The following is a 26,382-nucleotide window of genomic DNA, read 5'->3' as shown; positions in this document are numbered from 1 at the left end:
CCTCCTCAACTGTTTAAGACAACATTCCTTTTTCATAACCAGGAATTTAGTTTCCATGCTGCCCCAGGAGTAATAAAATTGCTACTAAACCAACTGCAATTGCTCATTGCTGCTCTAGAATGTGTCTATACTACACAATTTGATCCCATTTTAAATATCATGGCCCCATCCTATGGAAGCCTGGGATTTGTGGTTTGGTAAAGTACTAAGAATTCCGGGTTGCTGTGAGCTTTTTGTGCTATATGACGATGTTCCAGTAGCGTTCTCTCCTGATGTTTCACCTGCATCTATGGTAGGCATCGTCAGAGGTTTGTTCAGAAGTCTGTGGGAATGAGGCAAGTGCGGTGTGTGTGTGTGTATAAATAATGTCAAGGGTGGGAGAAAGAACTCTTGTTTGTTTGAAGCAATTGTGAATGTTGCAATTAGCCAGCTTAATTAGCATTGAGTAGCCTTGCAGCTGTAAAGCCTGATTGTTGTTGCCTGGGTGGCATCCTTTGTGAGGTGTTAACTCGCACTTATTTGCTGCCTGGAATTCACATTTCTGGGTGATGTTCTTTATTTATTGTCTTGGTTCTGGTGTTTTTGATCATTTTGATCATGGTTTCCTCCTATCTATTGAAATTGTCTACATGCTCGTGGATTTCAATGGCTTCTCTGTAGTCTGATATGATGGTTGTCAGAGTGGTCCAGCATTCATGTGTTCTCAAATAATATTCTGTATGTATGTATGTCCAGGTTGGTTTATCAAGCATTCTACTATTGCTGACTTCTCTGGTTGAATTAGTCTGCAGTGCCTTTGATTCATGTTTGGGTGCAGTATTTGGTGGTCTCTATGTAGACTTGTCCACACTTGCATGGTATATGGTAAACTCATCTTATCCTTTGCTGAATGTAGCATTTGTTGAATTTTCTTGGTGAGTATGTAGATTGTTTGGAGGTTGTGTTTCTTCATCAGTTTCCCTATGCAGTCAGTGATTCCCTTGATGTATGGTAAGAATATTTTTTTTCCTCTAGGTGGATCTTTGTCTTTACTCTTGTGGCTTATTCTTGGTTTTGCAGCTCTTCTAATGACTGTAGTGGAGTATCCATTGGCCTGTTGAGCCCAGTTTTGGAGGTTCCGTTTGTCTTGGAGGAGGTGGGGTTTGCAGGTTCTAGCTGCACAATGTGTCACTGCTTTAATTGCACTTCTTTTTTGATCTGGGTGATGGTTGGGGTTTTTATGTAGGTATCTATCCATGTGTGTTGATTTTCCGTAAACTGTGTGACCCAACTGTTGATTGGGTTTGATGATGGCTAGGACATCTAGAAATGGCAGTTTCCTTCATTTTCTTTTTCTATGGTTAATTGGATGTTTGGGTGGATGTTGTTGATATGGGTCCAGAAACTTGTTTAGTTCTTTTTCTCCATGGCTCCAAATGGTGATGGTCTCATCCACATATTGGAACCATATAGTGGGCTTTTTTGTTGCTTTTTCCAGGACTTGTTTCTCAAAGTGTTCCATATATAAATTTGCTATGACCAGGGCAAGAGAGCTCCCCATGGCTACTCCATCTTTCTGTTCATAGAATTCATCATCCCACTAGAAGTAGCTTGTAGTGAGGCAATGTTGAAACAGGGCTGTGATGTAATATGGGAAATTCTGGTTGATGAGTGCAATGTCTGCTATAGGGACCTTAATGAATAGAGACGCCACATCAAAGCTGATCAGTTTGTCATTGGCATTGAGTTTGAGATTGCTGCTTTTTTCTATGAAGTGGGCTGCATCCTTAATGCAGTGTGTAGTGAGCCCAATATGAGTTTGTAGTTGTGTGGAAATGTCAGGAGAGAATGCCATTGGATCATGGCCATACAGCCTTAAAAAACTCACAGCAACCCAGTGATTCTGGCCATGAAAGCCTTCAACAACATATTAAGAATTCTCTAGATTCAGCCTTAAGCTACAGCACTGCAGCTCTCTAGCAGAGAATTCTTGGTATTACACCAAACCACAAATACCCAGTTTCTAGAGGTGCATCTCCCTCACTTCCCTAACACTTTGTGGAGGTGCAATTAAACTTTTTCTATCTTTCTCTTTTATTTATTTATTTATTTATTTATTCATTCATTCATTCATTCATTTATTTATATAAATGCAGTTGTTTTCAAGTAGCAAAATGGCTTGCCCTATTCCTTTGGTAGCCATGCATCATAGTGTACAAAGAACAGGGTTCTATTTGAAGGGTTCTGTGAAGGAAGTTCTATGTTTGAAGTTCCAAATCCAGTTTACACATTTTAAAAAAATCTAAGAAGTGAAAGAAAAGTTTTTGATAATCTCTACCATAAGTCAGAAGCTAGGCAGCAGATTGATCATCTCATCTTAGATTAAAGATAGGGTCTCCTATAACTTTAATTATTAAGAGATCTTGGAAGAGAATGAGGTACCGTAAAGTTCCATTAAGAGGGACAAAGGTTTCTGAACTCCCTCACCTCCCAAACCCAGATTTCAGTCACAGCTTTCTCTGCCCATCACAACTTCACCCATCATCCAGTGGCAAAACCAGAACTGAGTGGCAATAGCTTTGTTGTGTAGGATGGCTGCTCCTGATCACTGTGTTTTGGAAGGTGAGGACAGGTACAATCATCCCTCCTAATGGAGATTTTTATAGTAGCGAATCCAGACCAGCCCCCTCCAGACCAATCAGGGGAGAGAGTGGGAGTTTTAAGTAACTGTCAAACTGTGTAAGATGTCATGTTTTCTCTGTATGTCTATATTGTACATTTTTTAAGCAAACTGTTGTACTTACATCCTTTTTGGCCAAATCGTAATTAACCTCTATGGCTTGTCTTCATATGGTGAGTTGCTTTTCTGTCCTGGCCTATCTGGTTTAGCATACGCTTGCCAGGCATGGACTTTCTAATTATGGCCCTAGCTTAATCACTACATCCTAACAATCTGGGCCCCAGACTGGTTCCAGGATTTCCTATGTAATCATCTGCTTAGTGAAACTTCTTTCTTCAATACCAATTTGAAACTGCATTAAATGGTCAGTGTAGATGGGGTGTTAGGATGCATCTACATTGTAGAATTAATGGAGTTTTACACCACTTTAACAGCCATGGCTCAGGGCTATGGAGTCCTGGAAGTTGTAGTTTGGTGAGGCATCAGCCCATTTTGGCGCAGAAGGCTAAAGATATTGTAAAACAACAACTCCCATAATTCCAAAGCATTGCATTATTGCAGTTAAAATGGTGTCAGGCTCCATTAATTTTACAGTGTAGATGCTTTCTGAATTGGAGAAGGTTTGCCATTGTCCTACCTTTAGGATGGGAGAAAATGATCTGCTCAAGGTCTCCCAGAGCCAAGTGGGGATTCAGACCCTGGTATCCTAGAGTCTTAATCTAATATTCACACCATGCCATCATCCTGGCTTTAAAATTATAACCATATTTTCCAAAATGTCCATCTCTACATATCAATTAATCTATGCAAATGTATGCTCTCTCTCCTCTTTTTATGCAGCATTTTTTTCTTTTCAGCAATGTGTAATCGGCTACCCTATTTAGCTCTGATGCAAAATTCAGCAGCTGAAGAAGGTTGAAATAAACCTCTGCATCAAACTTAATAATCTGTCCAAATATTTCGGCTGAGTATAAACAATCCAAAAGAGACTAATAAAAAAGGCCAACATAAAACAGCCATAAGCTGCTCCAACAAAAGCAATTATTTAGAAGCACAGAGATATAATAAAAGCAATTAAGAAGCATGATATTTTTTAAAACCGATTCGATCCTTAAATGTTGGTGGGCTGTAAAAAGCTGAAGTCACAAGGAGGCCTTTAGGAACCAACCTTACATCCTCTTACTCTATCAGTTTTCTAGTTAATTATCTGATAATCACTACTGCATTCATCTGCGAAATAAAATACCCCATGTAAATTTAAATCTGCATGTAAATAGAATAAGAGTTAATTAACACAACAATAAAGTACCCAGCCATCTAGTGACTATACTTACCAGACTATGCTCACTATTAATGAGAAGAGGCTATTAGCATCCAATGTTCTCAGATTGAAATATCTAAGGCTAATGCATTTGTAGAGCAGCAAAGGAGAAATTATCACCACAATGATCCAAGGAGCAAATTGGTCAGCAATCAGAGAACTCAAGCAAATGTAGGTCTTTCTTTTAACAAAGTGTATGGCAAGCACGGAGCACTTGGAAAATTTAAACCTGAAGCTAAAACTGCATTTATTTCACAACAGATAAAGGCTACTCTTAAATACTTTGATATAATTCTCTCTGTTAAGCAAGAAGGTAGATAGGATTTTTCTTTTCTGTTCCTTTTTTAGATAGCTACCATAGAATTAAAAAATGAAGGTAAACCTTTCCCCTAACATTAAGTCTAGTCGTGTCTGACTCTGGGAGGTGGTGTCCACCTCCATTTCTAAGCTGAAGAGCTGGCGTTGGCCATAGACACCTCCAATGTCATGTGGCCAGCATGACTGCATGGGGCACCATTACCTTTCTGCAGAAGCATTATCTATTGATCTACTCACATTTGCATGTTTTCAAACTGCTAGAATGTCAGAAGCTGGGCCCAACTAAGTACCTTCCAGCAGGAGCTTACTCTGCTCCCTGGTTTCGAACAGCCAACCTTTCAGTTAGCAAGTTTAGCAGCTCAGTGATTTAGCCCGCTGTGCCACCAGAGGGGCCTGCCATAGAATAAGAAGTTCTAAATAAAAGATTACTGGAGAACTTCTGACCAAATCTGGGATGCTCTACCTGGCCTCCTAGTTGTCTATCCAAATCATCAATCCAAAGCATGTGTGTATAAGAAAGAGTTGGCAACTCTGGAAAGAGAATTGGCCATCAATTTCCTTCCTGAAATTAGGATGCCCTATTACCCTCAATCTTATTTACAAACTTGTAGTCCCATATAACACATTGCTGGACAGGAGCCTAAAATTTATGTTGAACAGTCGAGAACAGTGGGTCTTAACCTGAGGGTCGTGGACCACCAGTGGGCTGTGAGGATGAAAATCTGGTCCGCGAGCCGTCTTCCCCTTTATTTATTTTATTCCTTTCATACTGCCTGCTACTTCTTTCCTGTTGCTGACCATGGCATATGTTCTGTATGAGAAACCAGAGCTGATGTGGTCTATCAAATGAAAATTTCAGAATCAGCATCCCAAACCAAATTTAAAGTTGACCAAAAAATGATTTGTAACCCTTTTAGTACTAATGCTGGAGAGTGGTGGTCTCTGGTCAAGTGGTCCCTGGTTGCAGTCATGAGAATGAAGGTTGGGAACCACTGGTCTACAAAGATGCAACGACACCTGAAATCCCTCTTCTTTCTTTTTAGCAGAAAAGCATTTATAAATCACTATAGTTTATTTCCTCCCTTAGGAAATTATTTCCTTAATTATTTCCCTCTTCCCAGTTAAGATCATCAGACTAATACTAAGTACCTTCCACACAAACCCAACATCTTAGCTATATCAGATATTTTTTTGCATCACCCCAGTCATTTCAGGAGAGTTTTCCCAAAGGACATTCTTCCAGGAAAACAACTGAATGTCTTGTTGTTGAGCCCCTGAAATCTAGGCACTTACCTTGCTTAAAACTGACAACAGATGATATTTTTTTGGACACCTTTCTAAAGAAATGCAGATACAAAGCAGAAACTGGTCTTTTATGTTCGTTTTTTGCTGCAAGCCACAAACCATGATGTGACTTGGCGGGTTTCCTTGTTTACCATGAAGGCTGTCAAATACAAGAAAGAGTGTGGAGAATCCATTTGGCAAATTGTTAGAGAGGCCTGAAATTCTGAGAACTATTCCTAACATAAATCTTGAAGTTGTTGTCTCTTCCTATTGATCACATTGTGTGATACATATTTTTTTCTCATGTTAGCAATACTTTGTGTTTCATGAGTAGCATGTGTATATGTCACTCACTATCTAATCTAGTGAATTTTAATAAAATAATCCATTATCTTTATGCAAATCTTTTGGTTTGATTTTAACTTACGATATGCCAAGAAGAGGCCAGTAAATGTTCTATTAGGACCACTATTTCTTTGCTAACTTTGATGAGAAATAACCTGCAAGGCTTCCCCTGTGTCCAGAACACCTCCCTTACTTACCCCTTTAGACCTTCAGTAATTCTGTCTCTGAATTCCAGCCTCTTGACACATTATCTGACTCAAGTGTATGCCCCACTTCATTAAGCCCATAAGCCAGTGGCTAGATGCTATCTTACTTGTATCCGTTTGCAATTTAAAATAGGCCCTTGCTCTAGATCAAAGCTGTGGCAGCAACAGCGCAAAGAGAAATTAGAATCTCATGGCATTTCCCTTCAATTTCGTTGCCACTCTGCGTCTCACTCATTACCAAGAGAATGAAATCTGCTACAGTTCAGGCGGGCGCTCTCTTTTATCCTGTGGCCTCCGCCTGACACATTATTGCCACATTTAACACCGATTGGTCATGGCCCTTCTCCTCCAAATTGGACAGTGCTCCATACACTGGTTTAAAAACCTCCCTCCGTCAGAGGGACACAAAAGCAGCAACACCACCTCCCCCCTCAAAACCCCTTTGGGGCTCTTTCCATCCTGCTCTTGTTATGATCCATGCATTCCCTTGTGCTTTTAAACAAAATAACGGAAACGCTCCCCCCCCCCCCCCCCGACTGTGAATTTTCATGCTGGATTGACAGCCCCAGAGACTGCGGCTCGCCTTGTTTTCCCCTTTCTTCTTCTTTATCTGCTCCAATACAGTGCCAGTCTTGTCAGCCTGGCTGGCAGCTTTTGCTGCTGACCTGCTGGAATCCCCTTTGACTGGAGGCATTTTGAATTTCTGTTCCAGTGATCCTTTCAGCTCTTGTCTTCCACATAACCCAGAGCTGTCAGGCAAAATTGTCCCAATTTTTACAGAGGCCATTGATAGGCAGAGTGAGATGTCTTGATAATGCAGCTTACCTTTTTGGACCACAACTCCAAGAATCTCTCTGCCAGCCATGTAGTTAAAAGAAGAAGAAGAAATAACATTTCCAACCTCTGATAGTGCATGTTGTTAAAAGGAAGCAATTGTGAGCCATTGAATATCTTGCAAAGGCAGCTGTATTGGCCATAAAACAAGAACAAACCCAGGGAGATCTAAAACCTATCTTATGGGAATACCTCTGTCATGCTTACCAAAAGATGTAAAATACATCACACTGGCTTTCGAAGCTTTGCAGGCATTTTCATCAGGCCAACATGGTAAGACAGCTTACAGGGGAAATGAAGTGAGAATATTGTAATGCCAGCATCAACATTCTGGTTTGAATGTTATGGGAAGTGTCAGTGGATGGAATGGGAGGTTCTGCCTCCCCCATTGTTTTAAAAGTGGGAACAAAGACAATTAAACAAAGGCAATAGAGTTTGGTTTCTCCATTTGAAGCTACAAAAGACAGCCCTCTGAAAGGGTGTGCTAGTTATGCTTTTTGTAAGTGCACTTATGTAAGCAGGAGTTAGAATTGGATTGTTTCATAACATCTATATCTTATAGAGGACTGGCAGTACATTATTATATAGCAGAGCTTCCAGAGTAATAGTTGGGTTGTTGTGCGTTTTCCGGGCTGTATAGACATGTTCCAGAAGCATTCTTTCCTGACATTTCACCTGCATCTATGGCAAGCATCCTCAGAGGTTAAGAGGTCTGTTGGAAACTAAGATGCCTGCCATAGATGCAGGTGAAACATCAGGAGAGAATGCTTCTGAAACATGGCCATACAGCCCAAAAAACTCACAACAACCCAGTGATTCCAGCCATGAAAGTCTTTGACAATGCAAAGTAATAGTTGCTCAAAGGGACTGATACACAATGGGAAGTGAGGCAATTTCTTATCAACCATGGAAAAACAGAACCAAAAAGGGCTGCAGAAAAAGGTCAAATTGCATAGAGGCTTTATAGTAAGAGAGAACACAAATATAGTACTTTCTCTCCATCTTTTTTTAACCTCTTCATGTGTTTTGTTTTTTGTTTTTAATTAGGATGGCTGAGACTTCAACCAGAAAGAAGAGGAAAATCCGTCTTTTGCTACTCAATGATTTCACCAGCACCTCTCCCAAAGCTTTGATGCCACACAAACTATTTCTTTCTATATTTCTGATTTTTCAATTTAGGGTTAAAAGCTCCTTTAACACCTCACATAACTATTTTTCTCAGTTCTTCAACATTTTATCTAATGTTGGATATCTGGGTCAGAGAAAACGGAGACATGCCATTTCCAGTAGAACCAATGGTGATAGAGGGAAGGCTGTCTAACAAAACATGAATGCAACTGCATCCTCCATCTTAGATTCTCCAGCAACAGATTCAGATGCTCTCTGATATCAGAAGTGACTTGGGTCCCATCTCTAAGATGTATCATTAAGTATATCCAAAAGATTTCTGGTCCCAAGCACTTTCAGAGAAGGGATACTCAACCTGTATAGTCAAGCTCTCTAATAGGGGCCACTGATAGATCTATCATCTATTAATTTATCTAGTCCCTTTTTGAAATCCTCCAAATTGGTACCCATCATCTTGCAGCAGTAAATCCCACGCTTTAAATCTGCTCTGTTTAATTCTGCTCTATACATGTATCTGTCCTGAATTCTCCACCATTTAGTTCCCGTAGCCTTGAATTTTTGGTTTACGACAAATGCATAATTTTAAATATCTCTTATGAGTCCCCCTGCATGGCTTTTCCCTAAACTAAACAGCATTAAGCATTGTTATCTGTCCTCATTGTTGTTCGAGATCTTGGTCATTTTGATTGCCCTTTTCTGCACATTTTCAATGTCCACAAAATTATTTTAACTGCAGTGACCAGAACTCTACATAATAATCCAGTTCTGGTTGCACCATAGACTTCTACAAGGGTAATGTGATGTTGGCAGTGTTATTTCTGATTCCTTTTGACATCAGCTTTAACACTTCAACAAGAAAAAAACCCACATATGGGGGCTTTTGGAAAAGTCTGAAAGCTCAACAAGTAGTTTGATGTTATAGTTATATTTGGCTTCATGACATTCCCGGCAGATTTGGGTACTTGATGAATTATGCCTGGTGACTGAATTGCACAGTCTTTCATCTTGTTTTCAATGCCTGGTCCCAAGCAATGACTGAATCAAGGGTGGGGGTGAATTTTGCAAGTGACAACAGCCTTTTCAGGGGTGAGAGTCACAATACTTTTTCATTGCAACTGCCGAAAGGCATAGCCAAGTTAAGCACATCAGTGCTGATCAACCTCTTGCACATCATATTGATAATACCTACTGTCTGATGGACATGTGCTTCTTTAATAATGACACCTAAACAAACCAATAATGCTTATTCTGATAACAGATCATTTTTTCTTATGTTTGTGGATGGGTTTTAAGGAGTGCTTGTAATAAGTTCCTCCCTATAACGTAAGACTGTGTCACATATGTGGCGATGGTATACATAATCAAGTGCCAAAGTTTTAGAAGTTTAATGTCAGTGAAAGACAAAACCATCAGCTGCAGAGACTTCTAAAGAAATAAGCTAAGAAAGCTAGCATAACGGACTATGAAGGTTACATAATAGACAATTAGAATGTGAAAACCTAATCCTCTTTGTTCAAAGTTCTTTCATTCCCCCACTTCTCAGTGCACCAACTATTACCACTTCCTGGTATTTGCCTTCAAGGTGGATGTCTTCAGGGACATTCATTCTCATGACTTCAAATTCTTGTGAACACATGAAAGAAATATCCTGGAATACATTAAGCACTTTGAGGTAACACGTTACTTGTAATTAACCCCCCCCCCCCCACACACACACACACATTTGAATGTAATACCAGATTGTTATATAAGTTACCAACTGATATAAAAATAGGAAAAATCAATTTTAATTCTTTTTAAAACATGCTTCTGACTTAAGATTTAGGCTGTAAAGTTATAGATAGCATGTATTCATTTGTGAATACTCATTGACATTGACCTCTGAGTAAATGTGCGTAGGATTGGCATGTGAAGCACCTGTCTTTAAAAGGAAATAGTAACATTTAAATTGGTGGTAATTAGTTGAATTCAAAGGGGTGAAACAGGACAGAGGTGGCAACCTGAAAGACCTGAAATGGCTGCCACTGGGTTAGAGACAAAAAAAAAACTCATTAACGGGAGCTACTTTTCACTCTTGTTGAAGGCATACCACAAGAATAAAAAAGCACAAGTGGGAAATGTGTGACCCTCAAATGTTTAGATTATAAGTCTCAGCAGTCCTACTTAATAGAGTCAATGGAGGCTGGAGTCCAACCAGGAGGACTGCAAAACTACTGCCATACAGCAGACATTATCTCCTCAAGAGTCCATCCAGTTCATTGTTCTTCAGTTGACAAGATTCATTCTCTCTGCTATGTTGTTATCACAACTCTTACCACTGGGTTCAAAGTGGCTTGGTGCCAGCACAGTAAGCTCTTCTCCAGAAATGATGTTTTGTTCCAAAGCCACTTTTTCCTTTGGAACACGTTTTCTTCTGAAGTACAACATGAGGAAGACACCCACCAAGATAAGGAACAGGACTGGAGGGTAGAATAAAAGGAAGCGGTACAGAGATCGAGGAGAACAAATCTGGGAAGAATTGGTTGGTGCTGCAAAAAAACAAAACAAAAAAAGAAAAGAAAACAAAGAAAAGACATTTATGGCAACCAAATCTTCTCATAGAGTTAGCATGTAAATACAGTAAGAGTTAATTAACACCAGAAACTCATGATTGCATTCTGATGACCCCTCTCAATGCAATGCACACTAAATGCAAAATGTGCAGTTGAGAAAAGGCATGAATTTCACCACTTTGAAAAGCACATGATGATGATGATGATGATGATGATAATTGTATATTATTATTTTACTGACACAAAAACACAGTATGTCACAGCAAACGAGATATATATGCTGGATTTTGTATCACAAAATCATAAGTCGAACACTTTCCAAGTGTCTAGGACTGTGTGATGTATTTTCAAATTATGTGCTCAGATCGTGATTTTGTCCATGTTTATTGTTTCCAATTGTTGGCTGAGATCTTTTGGCATGGCACCCAGTGTGCCGGCTACCACTGGAACCACCTGGACTGGTTCATGCCAGAGCCTTTGTCAGACCCCCGATGGGTGTCACCTTGTCATGGTGGGGGGCTTAACTGCTCCAAGGATGCTGAGAGCTGTGCTGGCAGTAGTATAACTACCAGCAGGTCCAACCAAGCCAGAGAGGTCTCAGCTGAGGAGTGGAACTAAGAGTACCTAACCCATTGGCACTATGAAGAAACAAACCAAAATGAAGTCTATACAGGCTTGGTTGACTCCCAGGATAAAAAGGACCACGGTGAATGCTGCTGATTCTGGACATCCATCGACAAGAGGGCCAAAGAATCAAAATACAAATGTATATTATTATTATTATTATTATTATTATTATTATTATTATTATTATTATCTTCATCATCATCTTTATTTCTATCCCACTTTATCTTTCCCAAAGCGGACTCCAAGCCGCTATTACTTAGGCGATCCCTCGTTGGACGAGTAAGATGGTCTTCCATTATGCATTTCCTTGTGGGTTCGTAGGTGGCTGTGGAGCCCTATTCTTGACCCGCATCTTCTCCCACAGTGAGGGCATTGGTTTCCAGGTGGAAGGCGGTCGGTGTTGGCTTGACACGCCTTCCACCTGGCACGTTTCTCTCTTTCACCCTCCACTCATGCCTCCTCGAATTCAGCAGCACTGCTGGTCACAGCTGACCTCCAGCTGGAGCGCTCAAGGGCCAGGGCTTCCCAGTTCTCAGTGTCTATGCCAGAGATTTTAAGGTTGACTTTGAGGCCATCTTTAAATCTCTTTTCCTGTCCACCAACGTTCCGTTTTCCATTCTTAAGTTCAGAGTAGAGCAACTGCTTTGGGAGATGGTGGTCAGGCATCTGGACAACGTGGCCGGCCCAGCGGAGTTGATGGCAGAGGACCATCGCTTCAATGATGGTGGTCTTTGCTTCTTCCAGCACGCTGACGTTTGTCCGCTTGTCTTCCCAAGAGATTTGCAGGATTTTCCGGAGGCAGCGCTGATGGAGCAGGATTTTCCGGAGGCAGCGTTGATATCGAAGCCGCTATACTGAGTATATGATTGGGTTTGATCCATAGGTGGACTTGTTACAATGTAAGCTTGGCTCTAACAGATATTTCACCAAAATATTCATCTAAAATGATTACCAGGTGATTGGTGCCTCTCAATGCCTAGCTTGAATATTCACCAGTAGTTCCTTGCTCCATCTTATATTCCACCAGGTCCACTTTCACCCCCAATAAGTAGCATGCAGAGAAGGAGGATTATTTCATGGAGAAGCCAAGAATATATAGCTGCATATCAAGTAACCTCAATTTAAACTAGACCTACTGTACAGAACTCATTGTGGGCAAAGGTTTTTAGATGTGCATTTTGACTTGACATTGTCAGGGTCACTTTTAAATCAAGTATAAATTTGGATGGTTCCCCACCAAAGGCAATAAACCTAGAAGAATAGGGTGAATACTACCCGAAAGAAGCATAACAAGGTTGCTGTATCCTGACTGACCTGATTCATGCTGGATGGGAACAGTGCTGCTGTTGGGTGCCCGCCATTCTTCCACTTGGCAAAAGAGCAACCCAGCATCCGCCATCTCCACATCCTGCAGTTTCAGGCAAAAGTTGCCAACTGAATGGCTGTAAGGTTGCAATCTCCTTGCCATATTCATGTTACCATTCCAAACACTACCATTGCTCTTATTTCCCCCCAGAGTTGCAACAGTAAAGTATTCTGACATTTTAAACCAGCTGACCAGGAAGTGGGAGGTGGGTTGTATTGGGCTCTGCAGAATACATTTCAGGGTCTCTTCCTCATTTTCATTGGTGGTAATGCTGTGGTTTGTTCTTTCAATGTGTGGTTTAGTTTCTGGTGGTAGACAAGAAAAGAGGTTATAGGGAATAATATGTCACAACTGAAAGACTGCTCACTCCAGTAAAGTTATTTGTCAGGTGTCTTCGAGATATGATCTATGGCACCCCATACTATTGACAGGATCACTGATATGGCAATTATTCCTGTTTGCATGTTATTTTAAGGAAGTCATTGCCTAAAAAACTAACTTCCTTCCAGTGGTCTAGACAAACACAGTGAGAAAACTTTAAGTTCCTGTTTGAAATAGCCTGGGGCTTATTCATGACAAACTGCTACTTTGAAAAAGAAGTTAGGCCATTAGTCCGTTTGTATGGGAGGTTCCAGTATTATATATCTTGAACAATATTTCTGCTTTCTTAATTTAATAGTATATATTTCCCTCTTCTTTCTTTTTTATTATTTTTAGAAGGCTGCTACATCTGTGAAATGGCTCTTCTGCATTGCAACAATGCAACTCTTTAAAAAATTGAAAAATAAGGCAGGAGTAGAAAATGTGCCTTTTAAACCATAGATCGTTTCAGGGTGCTTCCAGAAGGAGTGGAACCCATGCCAAAGTGGTTCCCACAAGCCAGGCTTTCCTGGGGAAGGTGGCTACATGACATCCTGATTACTCTTGGGATGGCATGCAGCCACCACGAAGCCTCCAAAAAGAACCCCTAAAAAGTCGTCGTCCCCCCGGTCTCCTGCCTCTTCATTTCTTGATGCCAGGAGGGTGAGAGGAAGACCATAATGGCGGCTGAATACATTTTAAAAAAAATTAGGGGTACATGGGGGGCTGGGGGAAGGTGGTGGGTGCCATCCCGGACCTTTGGGCTCCATTAGCCCAAAAGGTTTGGGATGGCAAATGAGGAATCATCCCAAGTAGTCCAGGACTACCCAGAAGTGAGTCCCCACAGTCCCAATTCCCCATTAGACCTGGGCCTTTCAGGAAGGCCCGGATCTAATGGGATATTTAATTAAGTTGGAATAACATCAGGTTTAACCCACTGAGCTGCTGAACTTGCTGACCAAAAAGCTGGCAGTTTGAATCCAGGGAGTGGGGTGAGCTCATGCTATAAGGCCCAGCTTCTGCCAACCTAGCAGTTAGAAAGCATGCAAGTGTGAGTAGAATAGGTACCACTTCTGCGGGAAGGTAATGGTGCTCCATGCAGTCCAGCTGGCCACATAACTTTGGAGGTGTTCAAGGACAACACCAGCTCTTTGGCTTAGAAATAGAGATGACCACCATCCCCCAGAGTTGGACACAACTAGACTTAATATCAGGGGAAACCTTTACTTTTACTTAATGTCAGTTATTCCAAATTAATTCGTTTTTACTGGGAGCATTGTTTGGACTCCCCTGATAAAAACCCAGACAAGGTCCTGTGTTTTGGGCCCATTTGGATGGGTCCTCAGGAAACTGGTTTAAAAGGAGAGACCAGTTTGTCTTTGACCCAGTTTATACTGCAGTTTGAAAGTAGATCTACTTGCAAATGGGATCCCAAGTTACTGGTTGCCTCTTATCTGAATATAAGGCATCTACATTATTGATAGGAAATTGATATGAGAGGCAGAATGGTGTAGTCATTTAAGTGTTGGACAATGACTCTAGAGACCAACACTTAAACCACTATATCACTCAGCTGTAGCAAACCCACTAGGTATCCCATATTCTCAGCTCCAGAAAGTCTTGTGATAAGTTTGCCATAAAGCAACAACCAACAATAGATTGATAGATTACACACACTCACACAGACACCTTTCGTTTTGGGCAAAAACTCCAGGGCAGTTGTGAAAACATACCACATTTGTTTAGTTAATCATATATGCTATACACACAAAAGAACAGGGAACACCGTTTTGATTAAATGTATTCTTCTCCAAAGTAATTACTAATACTGCTTCAAGAAAGGCAATGATTTATTAGAATATTCCCGGCATTGTTTTCTAAAATTACTTTTTTTAAAACCCTCCTAGTTTAAAACTATTTAGAACTATTTATTGCTATCCAGCTAAGTTGACTGTAAATACCATGCTGAAAAGACCTCCACTATGAAATATGCCCTGCAAATTCATTTTAAAATTAGCATGGCTGGAACCACACCCTTCATTAGCCTTTTATTATTTATTTATTTACAGTATTTATATTCCACACTTCTCACCCCGCAGGGGTCTCAGGGCAGATTACAATGTACATATACAGGCAAACATACAATGTCATAGACACACAACACATATAGACAGACAGTCAGAGCCTATTTAACATTCCAACTTTTTCTGGCCACCAGGGGAGCTGTTGCTTCACCATCCATCTGTGACACTGATGAAGTACTTTGTCATTCCCCGCATGCTTGCTGGAGATTTTTTATGGCCTCATAAGTTAAATTAGCGTCCCCACATAAGTGGTACCTAATTTTCCTACTTGACAGATGCAACTGTTTTTCGGGCTGCAAAGGTCGACAACAAGCTACACAAATTGGCCGGAAGCTCACTCTGACCCGGGCTGGCTTTGAACTCATGACCTTTCGGTCAGTAGTGGTCTCAATGCAGCTGACTCCCAGCCAGCTGTGCCACAGTCCCGGTGTTCTCAAAATTCAGCTTAACGGATAATAGTTAATAGACCAATGCTAAAACTGCAACAAAAGACTGAGGAAGAGCCACATTCCCCTAACTGGAGTGCAACTGTCCAGAAACAACAATATCCTTCTCCAGAATACCAAAAAATGTTGTAATGGAGGCAGCCAATTCTATCTCCTCTACCGTTCCAGCTTTTTATTTTTTTTCAAGCAAATACTCAGCATCCTTTGACTTCTGGTTGCCACTAACCAAGCTCAACTCTCACTGTAACTAGAATAAGTAGTTTCGTTTTATTTTTATTTTCTCCAAATATACAGGGGGGTTGTCTGAAAATCTGGGTTGCCTATGAGCATACTCATGCTTCTGAATGGACTCATTTTGTATAAATTCCTACAAGCATGGGGACATTGATTTTTTTCCCAAGAGATAGATGGCCAATAACATTGCACAGCAAACGAGTTGGCACTTCTTTTATCTCTTGAGCTGCATATGAACAAACTGACATCTAAGGAATCAACTATGCATTATGCAAGTCTTCTATGTATAGAGTCTGTAAAGTTATTTTTAAGAAAAATGAATGTAACAACATGCTGAAGATATCTGCTATTGAGCAGTGTAGGATGATGTTCTGGGACTCCCAAGTGGTACAAAACCTCAAACACACTTGCTGGGAAGGTTTCATTTGAATAGAATAATGATATTGTGATGCTTGTGTTATATAATGTGTTTGTCCTGTTTATCCATCATTCATGTCCAAAGCATGAAATGTCAGCCCCATTTACACTGGCATATACAATCCAGATTATCTGCTTTGAACTGGGTTATACGACAGTGCAGACTCATATAATCCAGTTCAAAGCATATGGATCATCTGTTTTGATAATCTGGATTATACGGCAGTGTAGATCCAGCTTTAGACATCTGAAACGTGGCACCCAAATAAATGGATCGTAGCAGCCCACAATTTAAATGTCTCTTTTTAAAAGCCTGCAATACCATCCTTAGTCATTAGACAGCAGTTTCCCTAACCCATACATAATCTTGCAACATGCATACATATAATGTAATATCTATTTATGGGGCTGGTCTTAGCAAAGCAAGCTAAACCATTGTTGTTACTCTTGAGCTGTGCTGCAGAAGGTCACCAGTTCAAGCCTGGGTGAGGTGAGCACCCACCATCAGCCCCAGCTCACCTGCAAACCTAGCAGGTCAAAAGCAAAAATGTGAGTAGATAAAATAGATACTGCTTTTAGCGGGGAGGTAATAAAAGGCACCCCTAAAAGGACATCAATTGGAGGAAAGCTCCTTGGCATGGAAGATAGAGCAACAGAACCCCCTGTGGCCGGAGTTGAGCACAGGCTCCTAGATGCTGGAAATAAGGTGGAGAAAATTGACTTTGGAGTGAGATGGGTGGAGTATAAATATAAATACTGTAAATAAATAAATATAAGTGAAATTATGTATGTATGTTTGCATGCATGTATGTTCCAGGAAGGCTCCTACATGGTGTGATAAATCTAGCAAGGTTTGAACTTTGGAAAAGAAACCACCCCATTTTGGGAAAGGGCCCCCGAATATGTATGTATGTATGCATGTAGATTCAGATGTACCCAGTGCTAGACTTAATGTGACTCAGCAGGCGGTTCTCTCTTCCTGTCTACATGGCCCAGCTGGAGGCCCTGGCAGTCCGTCTTTACCAGCACTAATTCAGCCTGGAAGAAGATGAAGCCATTTAATCCAACCCCCTGCCATACAAGAATACACAATCAATTTATTCCTGACAGATGGCCACCCAGCCTGTTTTAAAAACCCAAAGAAGAAAACTCCACCATACAGCATATTCCTTTCTCTCTAACACTCTTACCATCAGGAAAAGGTGTATCACTAACATCTATGTTATTTCCAATTAGTTGCTGCTTATTATTAATCCGGGGAGCGGTGTGAGCTTCCGCTATCAGCCCCAGCTTCTGTCAGCCTAGCAGTTCGAAAACATGCAAATGTGAGTAGATCAAGAGGTACTGCTCTGGCAGGAAGGTAACAGCACTACTTGCAGTCATGCTAGCCACATGACTTGGAGGTGTCTACGGACAACGCTGGCTCTTCGACTTAGAAATGGAGAAGAGCACCAACCCCCAGAGTCAGATACGACTGGACTTAATGTCAGGGGAAAACCTTTACCTTTACTTTTACTATTAATTAGAGAGATGCTGTTGTTTGAAAGAGGTATTTTGAGGCAGAAAACAGTGCAAGAGGAAAGATGTGTCTTCACAAATTCCTCTAATTAATTTCCCTCTACCCTAGTCTCAGTCAGCCTGTCTCTTTTCTCACCCTTGCAAAGTTTAGTAAAGAGAGTAGGCCTGGTGAAGAGACAACCAAGGGGTGACATGATTGCTCTCTTTAAAGATCAAAAGGGCTGTCACAGAGAGGAGGGCGCAGGTTTGTTCTCTGCTGCCCCAGAGGGAAGGATCAGTTCTCGCGGTTTTAAGTTACAGGAAAGTAGCTTTCAATTGAACATGAGTAGGAACTTGACAGTAAGTGCGGTTTGACAATGGAACCAATTACCTAGAGATGTGAAGGAGTCTCTTTGTCTGAATGTCTTCCAAAAAAAAAAAAAAAAAAGGCTACACAGCTATATGCTCTAGCTGGATTTCCTGAATTTAATGGGGAGTTGGCCTCATGGCCCAGGAGCCCACTTCCAACTCTATAATTCTAATTTTGTTTGATTTGGGACTCATCTAGACTGGCCAAATGTGCCAGCAGAAGTGGCATTGCATCCTATTTATTTATTTAGGTCCTACGTTTCTCCCAACATAGGCTTTCTGTTGGCTAGAGTAAACCAACTGAACTGTTGAATGGTAAGCAACACATAGGTAAATACTATTGATAGATTGGTTCTACTCAGTCAAGAGTAACAACAATAATTGCCAAATGCAACTGTTAAATTTTAAAAGGTAGTTGTACAATTAGGCCCCCTGGTGGGACAGTGGGTTAAACTGCTGAGTTGCTGAACTTGCTGACTGGAAGATTGGCAGTTTGAATACGGGGAGCGGGGTGAGCTCCCAATGTTAGGCCCAGCTTCTGCCAACCTAGCAGATTGAAAACATGCAAATGTTAGTAGATTAATAGGTACCGCTTTGGCAGGAAGGTAATGGTGCTCCATGCAGACATGCTAGTCACATGACCTTGGAGGTGTCTATAGACAATGCCAGCTCTTCAGCTTAGAAATGGAGATGAGCACCCCACCCCCCAAAGTTAGACACTTTTACTTTTACCTAATTGTAAAGGTAATTAATTACTGTGGCATGTGGCCTCACTAAATATTATGTGGTCCAAGCACATGTTCATGTTTGTCTTCATGCACTGATGTAGGTGCAACACCTATTAAAATATTATTTTAAAGACATTAATCTAAAACAATAAACACACATAAAACATGCATTAAAAACATCATCTCCATTGCACATGAAAAAAAAGTTATTTCTTTGCCCAGATTTGCATTTTTAATTTGATTGTAGTCAGGGGCATTTTTATGTCTGATGTAACTCCATGTTCTCCATTTCTGTATATACTTTGCATTTAGACATGACTTAGGCATTATGCATGTTAAAAGTGGACTATGGAATGACTTAATGACATAAAAATAATAATTTGCTTACCTGGAAGCTTGAAATACACTGTGGTATGACCAGATTCCATTTTCCCGAGGCTATGCCAGCCAGCATCTACTACCCAGATCCATTCATTTACTTCACAATAATATTTACCCTGGACTTCATTATCTGCTGACAGAATGAGCAGTTGATACAAATGACTGGAAACCTTTTTGCTATGAAATCTGGATTTCTGATGAGGAAAATTGAATGCTTCCCCATATTCCGATATGTGATCGTAATTGGTCCTTAAAATCATCAGTGGAGCTGCATTCTTGGGATACAATGGCAGAAAATACCAAGTAATTTCTAGTGTAGAATTCTTCTTCGTCAATGATATGATTTTGCAATCAATTGTTATATCTTCATTGCTAAAGATGTCCAGAGATTTTTCACTGATGTCGGTGATTAACTTGCTTTCTAGATTAAGAAGCAAAGAGAAAAATGAATAGCTAATATTCTTGGTGCCATTATTAACACAGGCAGGGGGAAATGTGTGGAACCAAAAGAAGAACGTCATTTTTGAAGTGCATATATTCATGAAATAAAAAGAGGAGTGCATTTTGGAAATGTCTGTTATTCCTTCCTTGGGCAAAATACTGATAAAGTGGTTGTACACTCTGAAAAAGCACTATAAGTACTTGATAATGAAAATATTAGGGTGTCATGATGTTGAGAGATTATTACTGGAGAGAAAGTATTTTGTCCAGTAACAAGTGAAGGTGCCCATTCTGGGCACCACTGGGGGCTCTCTATGTACATATGTGCATGTGAATCTATTTTACCATCTTGTGATTTGAATTATGATTTGAGTAGGTAAGCTAATGTACATCACCAGACAAAATATTTCATGCAAACCACACTGAAGAGAGAGCTAGTTTTGAAGTAGGCTATGTATGCTCACACTTCTATCAGTATTTTCAGAGGCAGCAGGAAAAACTGTTTAATATCTTTTATCCTGAAATCTTTTAAGTATAGATAGATACCAGCTGATTCAGGACAACTCTGTGAATTTCATGGGGCTTTCTAGAGCAGCGTTTCTCAACCTGGGGGTCGGAGCCCCGGGGGGAGGGGGGTCATGAGGGAGTGTCAGAGGGGTTGCCAAAGACCATCAGAAAACACAGTATTTTCTGTTGGTCATGGGGGTTCTGTGTGAGAAGTTTGGCCCACTTCTATCATTGGTGGGGTTCAGGATGTTCTTTGATTGTAGATGAACTATAAATCCCAGCAACTACAACTCCCAAATGTCAAGGTCTATTTTCCCCAAACTCCACCAATGTTCACATTTTGGCATATTGATTATTTGTGCCAAGTCCAGATCCACCATTATTTCAGTCCACAGTACTCTCTGGATGTAGGTGAACTACAACTCCAGAAGTCCACCAAACTCTACCAATATTTTCTGTTGGTCATGGGATTTCTGTGTGCCAAGGTTGGTACAATTCCATCGTTGGTGGAGTTCAGAATGCTCCTTGACTGTAGGTTAATTATAAGGGACAGCAATTACAACTCCCAAATGACAAAATCAATTCCCCTCCAACCCTACCAGTATTCAAATTTGGGCATATCAGGTATTTGTGCCAAATTTGGTCCAGTGAATGAAAATACATCATGCATATCAGATATTTATATTATGCAAAATAACAGTTATGAAGTAACAATGAAAATAATGTTATGGTTGGAGGTCACCACAACATGAGGAGCTGTATTAAGGGGTCGCAGCATTATGACGGTTGAGAAACACTGTTCTAGAGCAAGAAATACTCAGAGATGATTCGCCATTGGCTTGATCTGAATACATGCCTCTGACAAGCTGTAGATCTATAAGTCTGTTCACCAAAATGGAAATTGTAAGAAAACTGGAGGTTATAATCTCTGAGTGCATTTTGGAAGATACCTTAAAGGTTCAAAATATTTATTATTTACAATATTTATACCCTGCCTTTCTCACCCCGGAGGGGACTCAATATGCAGAGGCTTTTTGTCTAGTTTATTTTGATTATGCAAAGTTGGCTTAAACCTACATTCCCTAAAGGTATCGGATCTTATCTGATGTTGGAAGCTATGAAGGGTCTTTCCTGGTTAATAACTGGGTGGAAGACCACTAGCAAATAAGAGATTCTATATGTTATTTTGCAGAGGCAGAAACTGGCAAACCATCTCTGAGTACCCCTTGCCTAAGAAAATCCTATGAAATTAATGGGTTTGCCTTTAGTTGACAAGCGATTTGAAGATTTGTGCATGCACACACAGAGCTAACCTCAACTATTTCATTTCATATGTGTGTGTTGTTAGCTTTGAATAAAAAGTCTGCTGAAATATGTTGAATTCTTCTTCTTTTTTGTGTTGCACTCGTCTAGCCCAATTAATTCTATGTCATTCTGCTTTCCTAGACTGAATTTTCTGTTAAAGAGGTAATCCCAAGAACATATCTATTTCCTTAACTGAATTATACTTGTATAGCCTACAGCACCTGGAACTTGACAGTTCCCTTTTCAAATACTAATCAGACCTTACTCTGCTTCACTTTAGCAGTAAAAGTATAACAACCTCAAATCACAAAGTTACATGCAAATAAACTGTTACTCCTGCCAAACATACTCAAAGCAAAGCTAGTAATTTGCTAGGTTAAGATACAAAACCATCAGTTGTCTACATATACAAAGCCTTATGGAAAACAAAATTATAATTTAAGGTGCCCCAAGACTTTGTGCCCCCGCAGTGAATCAGCTAAGCTTTGTGATAGGATGAAAAGGAAGAAGCCCCAAGATCTGAAATTAGGACCTTATCTCATGAGGGAGGGAGAGCATCACATTACCATGGTGTTATGCCCATTGGGTTAGAAAGTAAATCATATCGTTTCTCAGTTCTCATCCCACATTGTTGTTTCTTACCTTTTCTTATGAAATTATCATTTTTCAGATTTATTGATTGCTAACTCTAGTTTAAAACAGGGGTGAGGGAGAGAAAAGGCAGGAAAAGTACAACTTTGAAAGGTCAGAATCAAGCAAAAACAAAATATTGATCTCTTGAAATACATGGCTGGATTATGGGAGATTACTAGGGCATCACTGCTTTGTAGGACATCACCCACATGAACACCCATTTCCCATTTCACCAAATGGATTCAATGTGGGTAAATCTGACAGATCCCATCTCATGTGTTTTTCATCTTTTTTTTAAGCTTTGAAGCCTCTCTGTCCCTTCCCCTCCCCCACCCCATTACTTTATACTTTTAAAACAGTTCCCTAAAGAAGCATCATGAACAACAGAGGTAAGTCTCCCTGCGTCATATGATGGGCTCCATTGTACTCATGGTTCCCTTTACAGTTCTGTTGGAGGGTTTAGGAGACATTGCCAAAAACATTAAAAAGGAGGGTGGAATTTGGCTATTGGCCTTTTCAATAGATGACAATGGGAAATTTCTGGTTTTCATGTAGTGTTCTTTTCCCAATATGCCTCAGTTCCAGGCTGTTACAAGGATTGTATTTTCCCATATGAGGATACCTAGGCTCTACAATCTTCAGGAGATCTTAGAGCCCAGATAGCCTCATATGGATAGTGCTGACTTTTCTTTAGTAAATACCAAGATACAATCTGAATGGTTTATTTCTGTTTCTATCTGGTGTTCTGCAAGTTTACAGAAGAGATTCAGAAAACAACTGCAATGATATATCCGCTTGGAGAACTTTTTTCATTTTCTCTGCCGTGACTCTTATTAGACTCATAGAATTATAGAGTTGGATGAGACCTTGTAGACCATCCAGTCCAATCCCCTGCCAAGAAGCAGGAAAATGACATTCAAAGAACCCCCAACAGATGGCCATCCAGCCTCTGTTTAGAAACCTCCAAAGAAGAAGCCTCCACCACACTCCGGGGAAGAGAGTCGTACTGCTGAACAGCTCTCACAGTCAGGAAGTTCTTCCTAATGGAATCTCCTTTCCTGTAGATTGAAGCCATTGTTCCACATCCTAGTCTCCAGGGCAGCAGAAAGCAAGCTTGCTCCCTCTGCCCTATGACTTCCCCTCACATATTTATACATAGCTATCATGTCTTCTCTCAGCCTTCTCTTCTGCAGGCTAAACATGCCCAGCTCTTTAAGCCGCTCCATAGGGCTTGTTCTCCAGACTCTTGTTCATTTTAGTTGCCCTCTTTTGAACACATTCCAGCTTGTCGACATCTCCCTTCAATTATGGTGCCCAGAATTGGACACAGTATTACAAATGTGGTTTGACCAAGGCAGAATAGAGGGGCAGCATGACTTCCCTGGATCTAGACACTATACTCCTATTGATGCAGGTGAAAACCCAATTGGCTTTTTTTGCTGCCGCCAAATCAGACATCCCATCATAGTTGCGGTTTTCATTTTGACGGATTATATTACTCACAGATTTGATTTAAAATGCTTTCTGTAGGCATCTCCACTGTGAAACTCTAGTCAACCTACTCCATTCATTCTGGAAGGCATGGAGGGAGAGCACCTTTCTAGCAATCTCTAGTCTTCCAATGTGATTTTATGGTCAGCTTCCAGTGAAAGATGACCATAGAGTCATTCTGAAAGACATAGAAATTCCTAAAGAGATAATCTCTTGGGTTAAAAAATTAGCAATTCCTTTATTTGCAGTTTTTCACTTTCATCGGGGTACTGTGCCCCTATCCCCAGTGAATGTGAAGGGCTGGTGGTACTTGATTTCCATCGGGAAATGTCCATTATAAAAGCAGCAACAGTCTTCCCAAAGCTAATCTCACTAAATAAGCCAATGTTATTGCTTTTAAGTTTTCTGTCACCCACGGTGGCCTTGCTAAAGAGAGATGACATGAAAGGAGAAATCAAACCCCACTTCAATTTAATTAACTGAACACAATCTCCAAGTTGCCTCTCTTGCTTTGAACCAGGCTGCTGACAGTGCAGTCTCTTCTCTCGGTGGCAGCAATTGAAGTATGCAAAAGAACCCAGCAGCTGCTTCAAATTATATCCGCAGACTGCCAATGTGCATCTCTGCAAAAACCATTGTCTAACCACCATGGGTGAAAACCTTCCAGTATAAGTCATTTCAAAAATACCCAGAACACTTCCTCCTTTGCAGAGCATTGGTCAGATACTTTGCAAACTGCTTTCAGTTTTCTCCATTCCAGCTTGTCGACATCTCCCTTCAATTATGGTGCCCAGAATTGGACACAGTATTACAAATGTGGTTTGACCAAGGCAGAATAGAGGGGCAGCATGACTTCCCTGGATCTAGACACTATACTCCTATTGGTTATTGCATATTCTTGGCAAGCAAGTTTTCTAAAGAAAGTTGAGATGGAAATAATGCATTTGTTTTATTTCTATCCGTTTTGCCATAATTGTTGCAGGTTTACATTGGGATCAAATAACCATAATACTGTCTAAAGATAACAGCTTATTTTTTTCAGATTAATCTAAGGGTCCTAATGCACTTGCAGTGCTTCCTGTATTTGAGGCAGGAGGTATGTGAATTGTAGCTTAACATCTGAGACAGCAAATGTAGTATGACTTTTAAAGCTAGGCCATTGATGCAGCTTGCCTAGCTTTCCTTCTTTTGGACTATAATCCCAAGAATCTAATAGCCAGCATGGGGATTCTGAGAGCTGTTATCCAAAAAGGCACATTTTCCCCAAGCTTTCTAATCTAGAGTCTATGCTATGCAAAAACTGTGGGAAATAGCAACCTTCTGCAAGCCTCCTATACTACTTATTTCTCATGTATATAATGCAGGCTGCATTGTAAAACATGATATTTTGATGCTTAATTTGTAAAATCATAAAGTAATTTGATGTTTAATAGGCTTTTCCTTATTCCCTCCTTATTATCCAACATTTTTGCTTATCCAACATTCTGCTGGCCCAATTATGTTGAATAAGCGAGACTCTACTGTATTAGTCTCTCTTCCCTGGACACATTCCTGGATGTCAATATCATTAAATTACTAGCCGTCCCCAGGGCTGTAGCCAGAAATTTTTTTGGGAGGGTTTGAAAATTTCATGGGGGGGGGGGGGGGGGTTTGAAAATTCCGTGGGGTGTGTGTGTTGAAACCTGCATCCTAGCTCACGCTGAAGCAAAGAGCATAGCAGGGGGCAGAGCAGCCTTCAATATTCAATAGCCTGCAGCTCCGCCCCTGTCAACCACCTCCACCAAGTCTGGCCTCCTTAATGAGAGCATTCAACACACACACACCCAACTTGGTTGCTTCACTACATCGGCTATTGCTGCAAGTAAATGACAGTGTGAATAAATTGTCAATGTTTGCTTGAGATAGTGCTTACAGTTCTGGAGGGACTCTTAATTTTTTGCATCTCATAGACTTAGCATGGGAATTTGGTTAACCAGTTAAAATTCATGAATAAACCAGGTTTTTTAAAAAAATCTGAAACATTTCAGGGGGGGGGGTGAACCCCTTAATCCCCCCCCCCCTCGCTACAGGCCTGGCCGTCCCCTGTCACGCGTTGCTATGGCCCTGTCTGGTGATCTGGAAAATAATATGTGTAATTTTTTATGCTTGTGGGTAAACAGTATTTCTTGCTGTTTCTTTGTCAGTGTTGATGTGAAGATTGTCTGGTTTGCCTACTCTGGAACATGCACAACATATAATTGTCCTCCCTTTCAAAACTATGATACTATATTTGTGTGTATGTGAATCATAGATTCATGTCTATCTATATCTATGGCTGGATGGCTCTTTGTCAGGAGGGCTTTGATTGTGTTTTCTTGCCCTGGTGAGGGGAGTTGGACTGGATGTCCTTAAGTATTTTCTTTTAGTCATGGGAGTTCTGTGTGGGAAGTTTGCTCCAATTCTGTCATTAGTGGGGTTCAGAATGTTCTTTGATTGTACGTGAACTATAAATCCCAGTAACTACAACTCCCAAATGTCAAGGTCTCCCCCCCCCCCCCCCCCAAACTCCATCTGTGTTCATATTTGGGCATATGGAATATTCATGCCAAGTTTGATCCAGATCCATCATTGTTTGAATCGACAGTGCTCTCTGGATGTAGGTGAACTACAACTCCCAAACTCAAGGTCAATGCCCATCAAACCTTTCTAGTGTTTTCTGTTGGTCATGGGAGTCCTGTGTGCCACGTTTGGTCCAATTCCATCATTGGTGGTGTTCAGAATGCTCCTTGATTGTAGGTTAACTATAAATGCCAGCAATTACAACTCCCAAATTACAAAATCGTGGGGTTACTAGGTGTCTTGTGGCCAAA

At 40.6% G+C, this 26,382-nt stretch overlaps 1 protein-coding gene across 1 annotated transcript in view; it reads right to left on the bottom strand.

Moving 5' to 3' along the window:
• Positions 1-9,823: 9,823 nt before the first annotated feature.
• Positions 9,824-26,382, bottom strand: part of CD101 (CD101 molecule) — a 32,366-nt gene continuing 15,807 nt past the window's right edge. Inside the window, exons 6-8 of the mRNA XM_060770572.2 lie at positions 19,164-19,577; positions 12,589-12,945; positions 9,824-10,623 (exon numbers count right to left, since the gene is read on the bottom strand). Coding sequence (XP_060626555.2) covers positions 10,361-10,623; positions 12,589-12,945; positions 19,164-19,577 — 1,034 coding nt within the window. The 3' untranslated portion in view covers positions 9,824-10,360. The remainder of the gene's footprint in view (positions 10,624-12,588; positions 12,946-19,163; positions 19,578-26,382) is intronic.

This window comes from Anolis sagrei, chromosome 3 (genome assembly GCF_037176765.1).
Source record: "Anolis sagrei isolate rAnoSag1 chromosome 3, rAnoSag1.mat, whole genome shotgun sequence".
Lineage (NCBI taxonomy): Eukaryota > Metazoa > Chordata > Lepidosauria > Squamata > Dactyloidae > Anolis > Anolis sagrei.
This window is presented reverse-complemented; position numbering and strand designations above follow the sequence as displayed.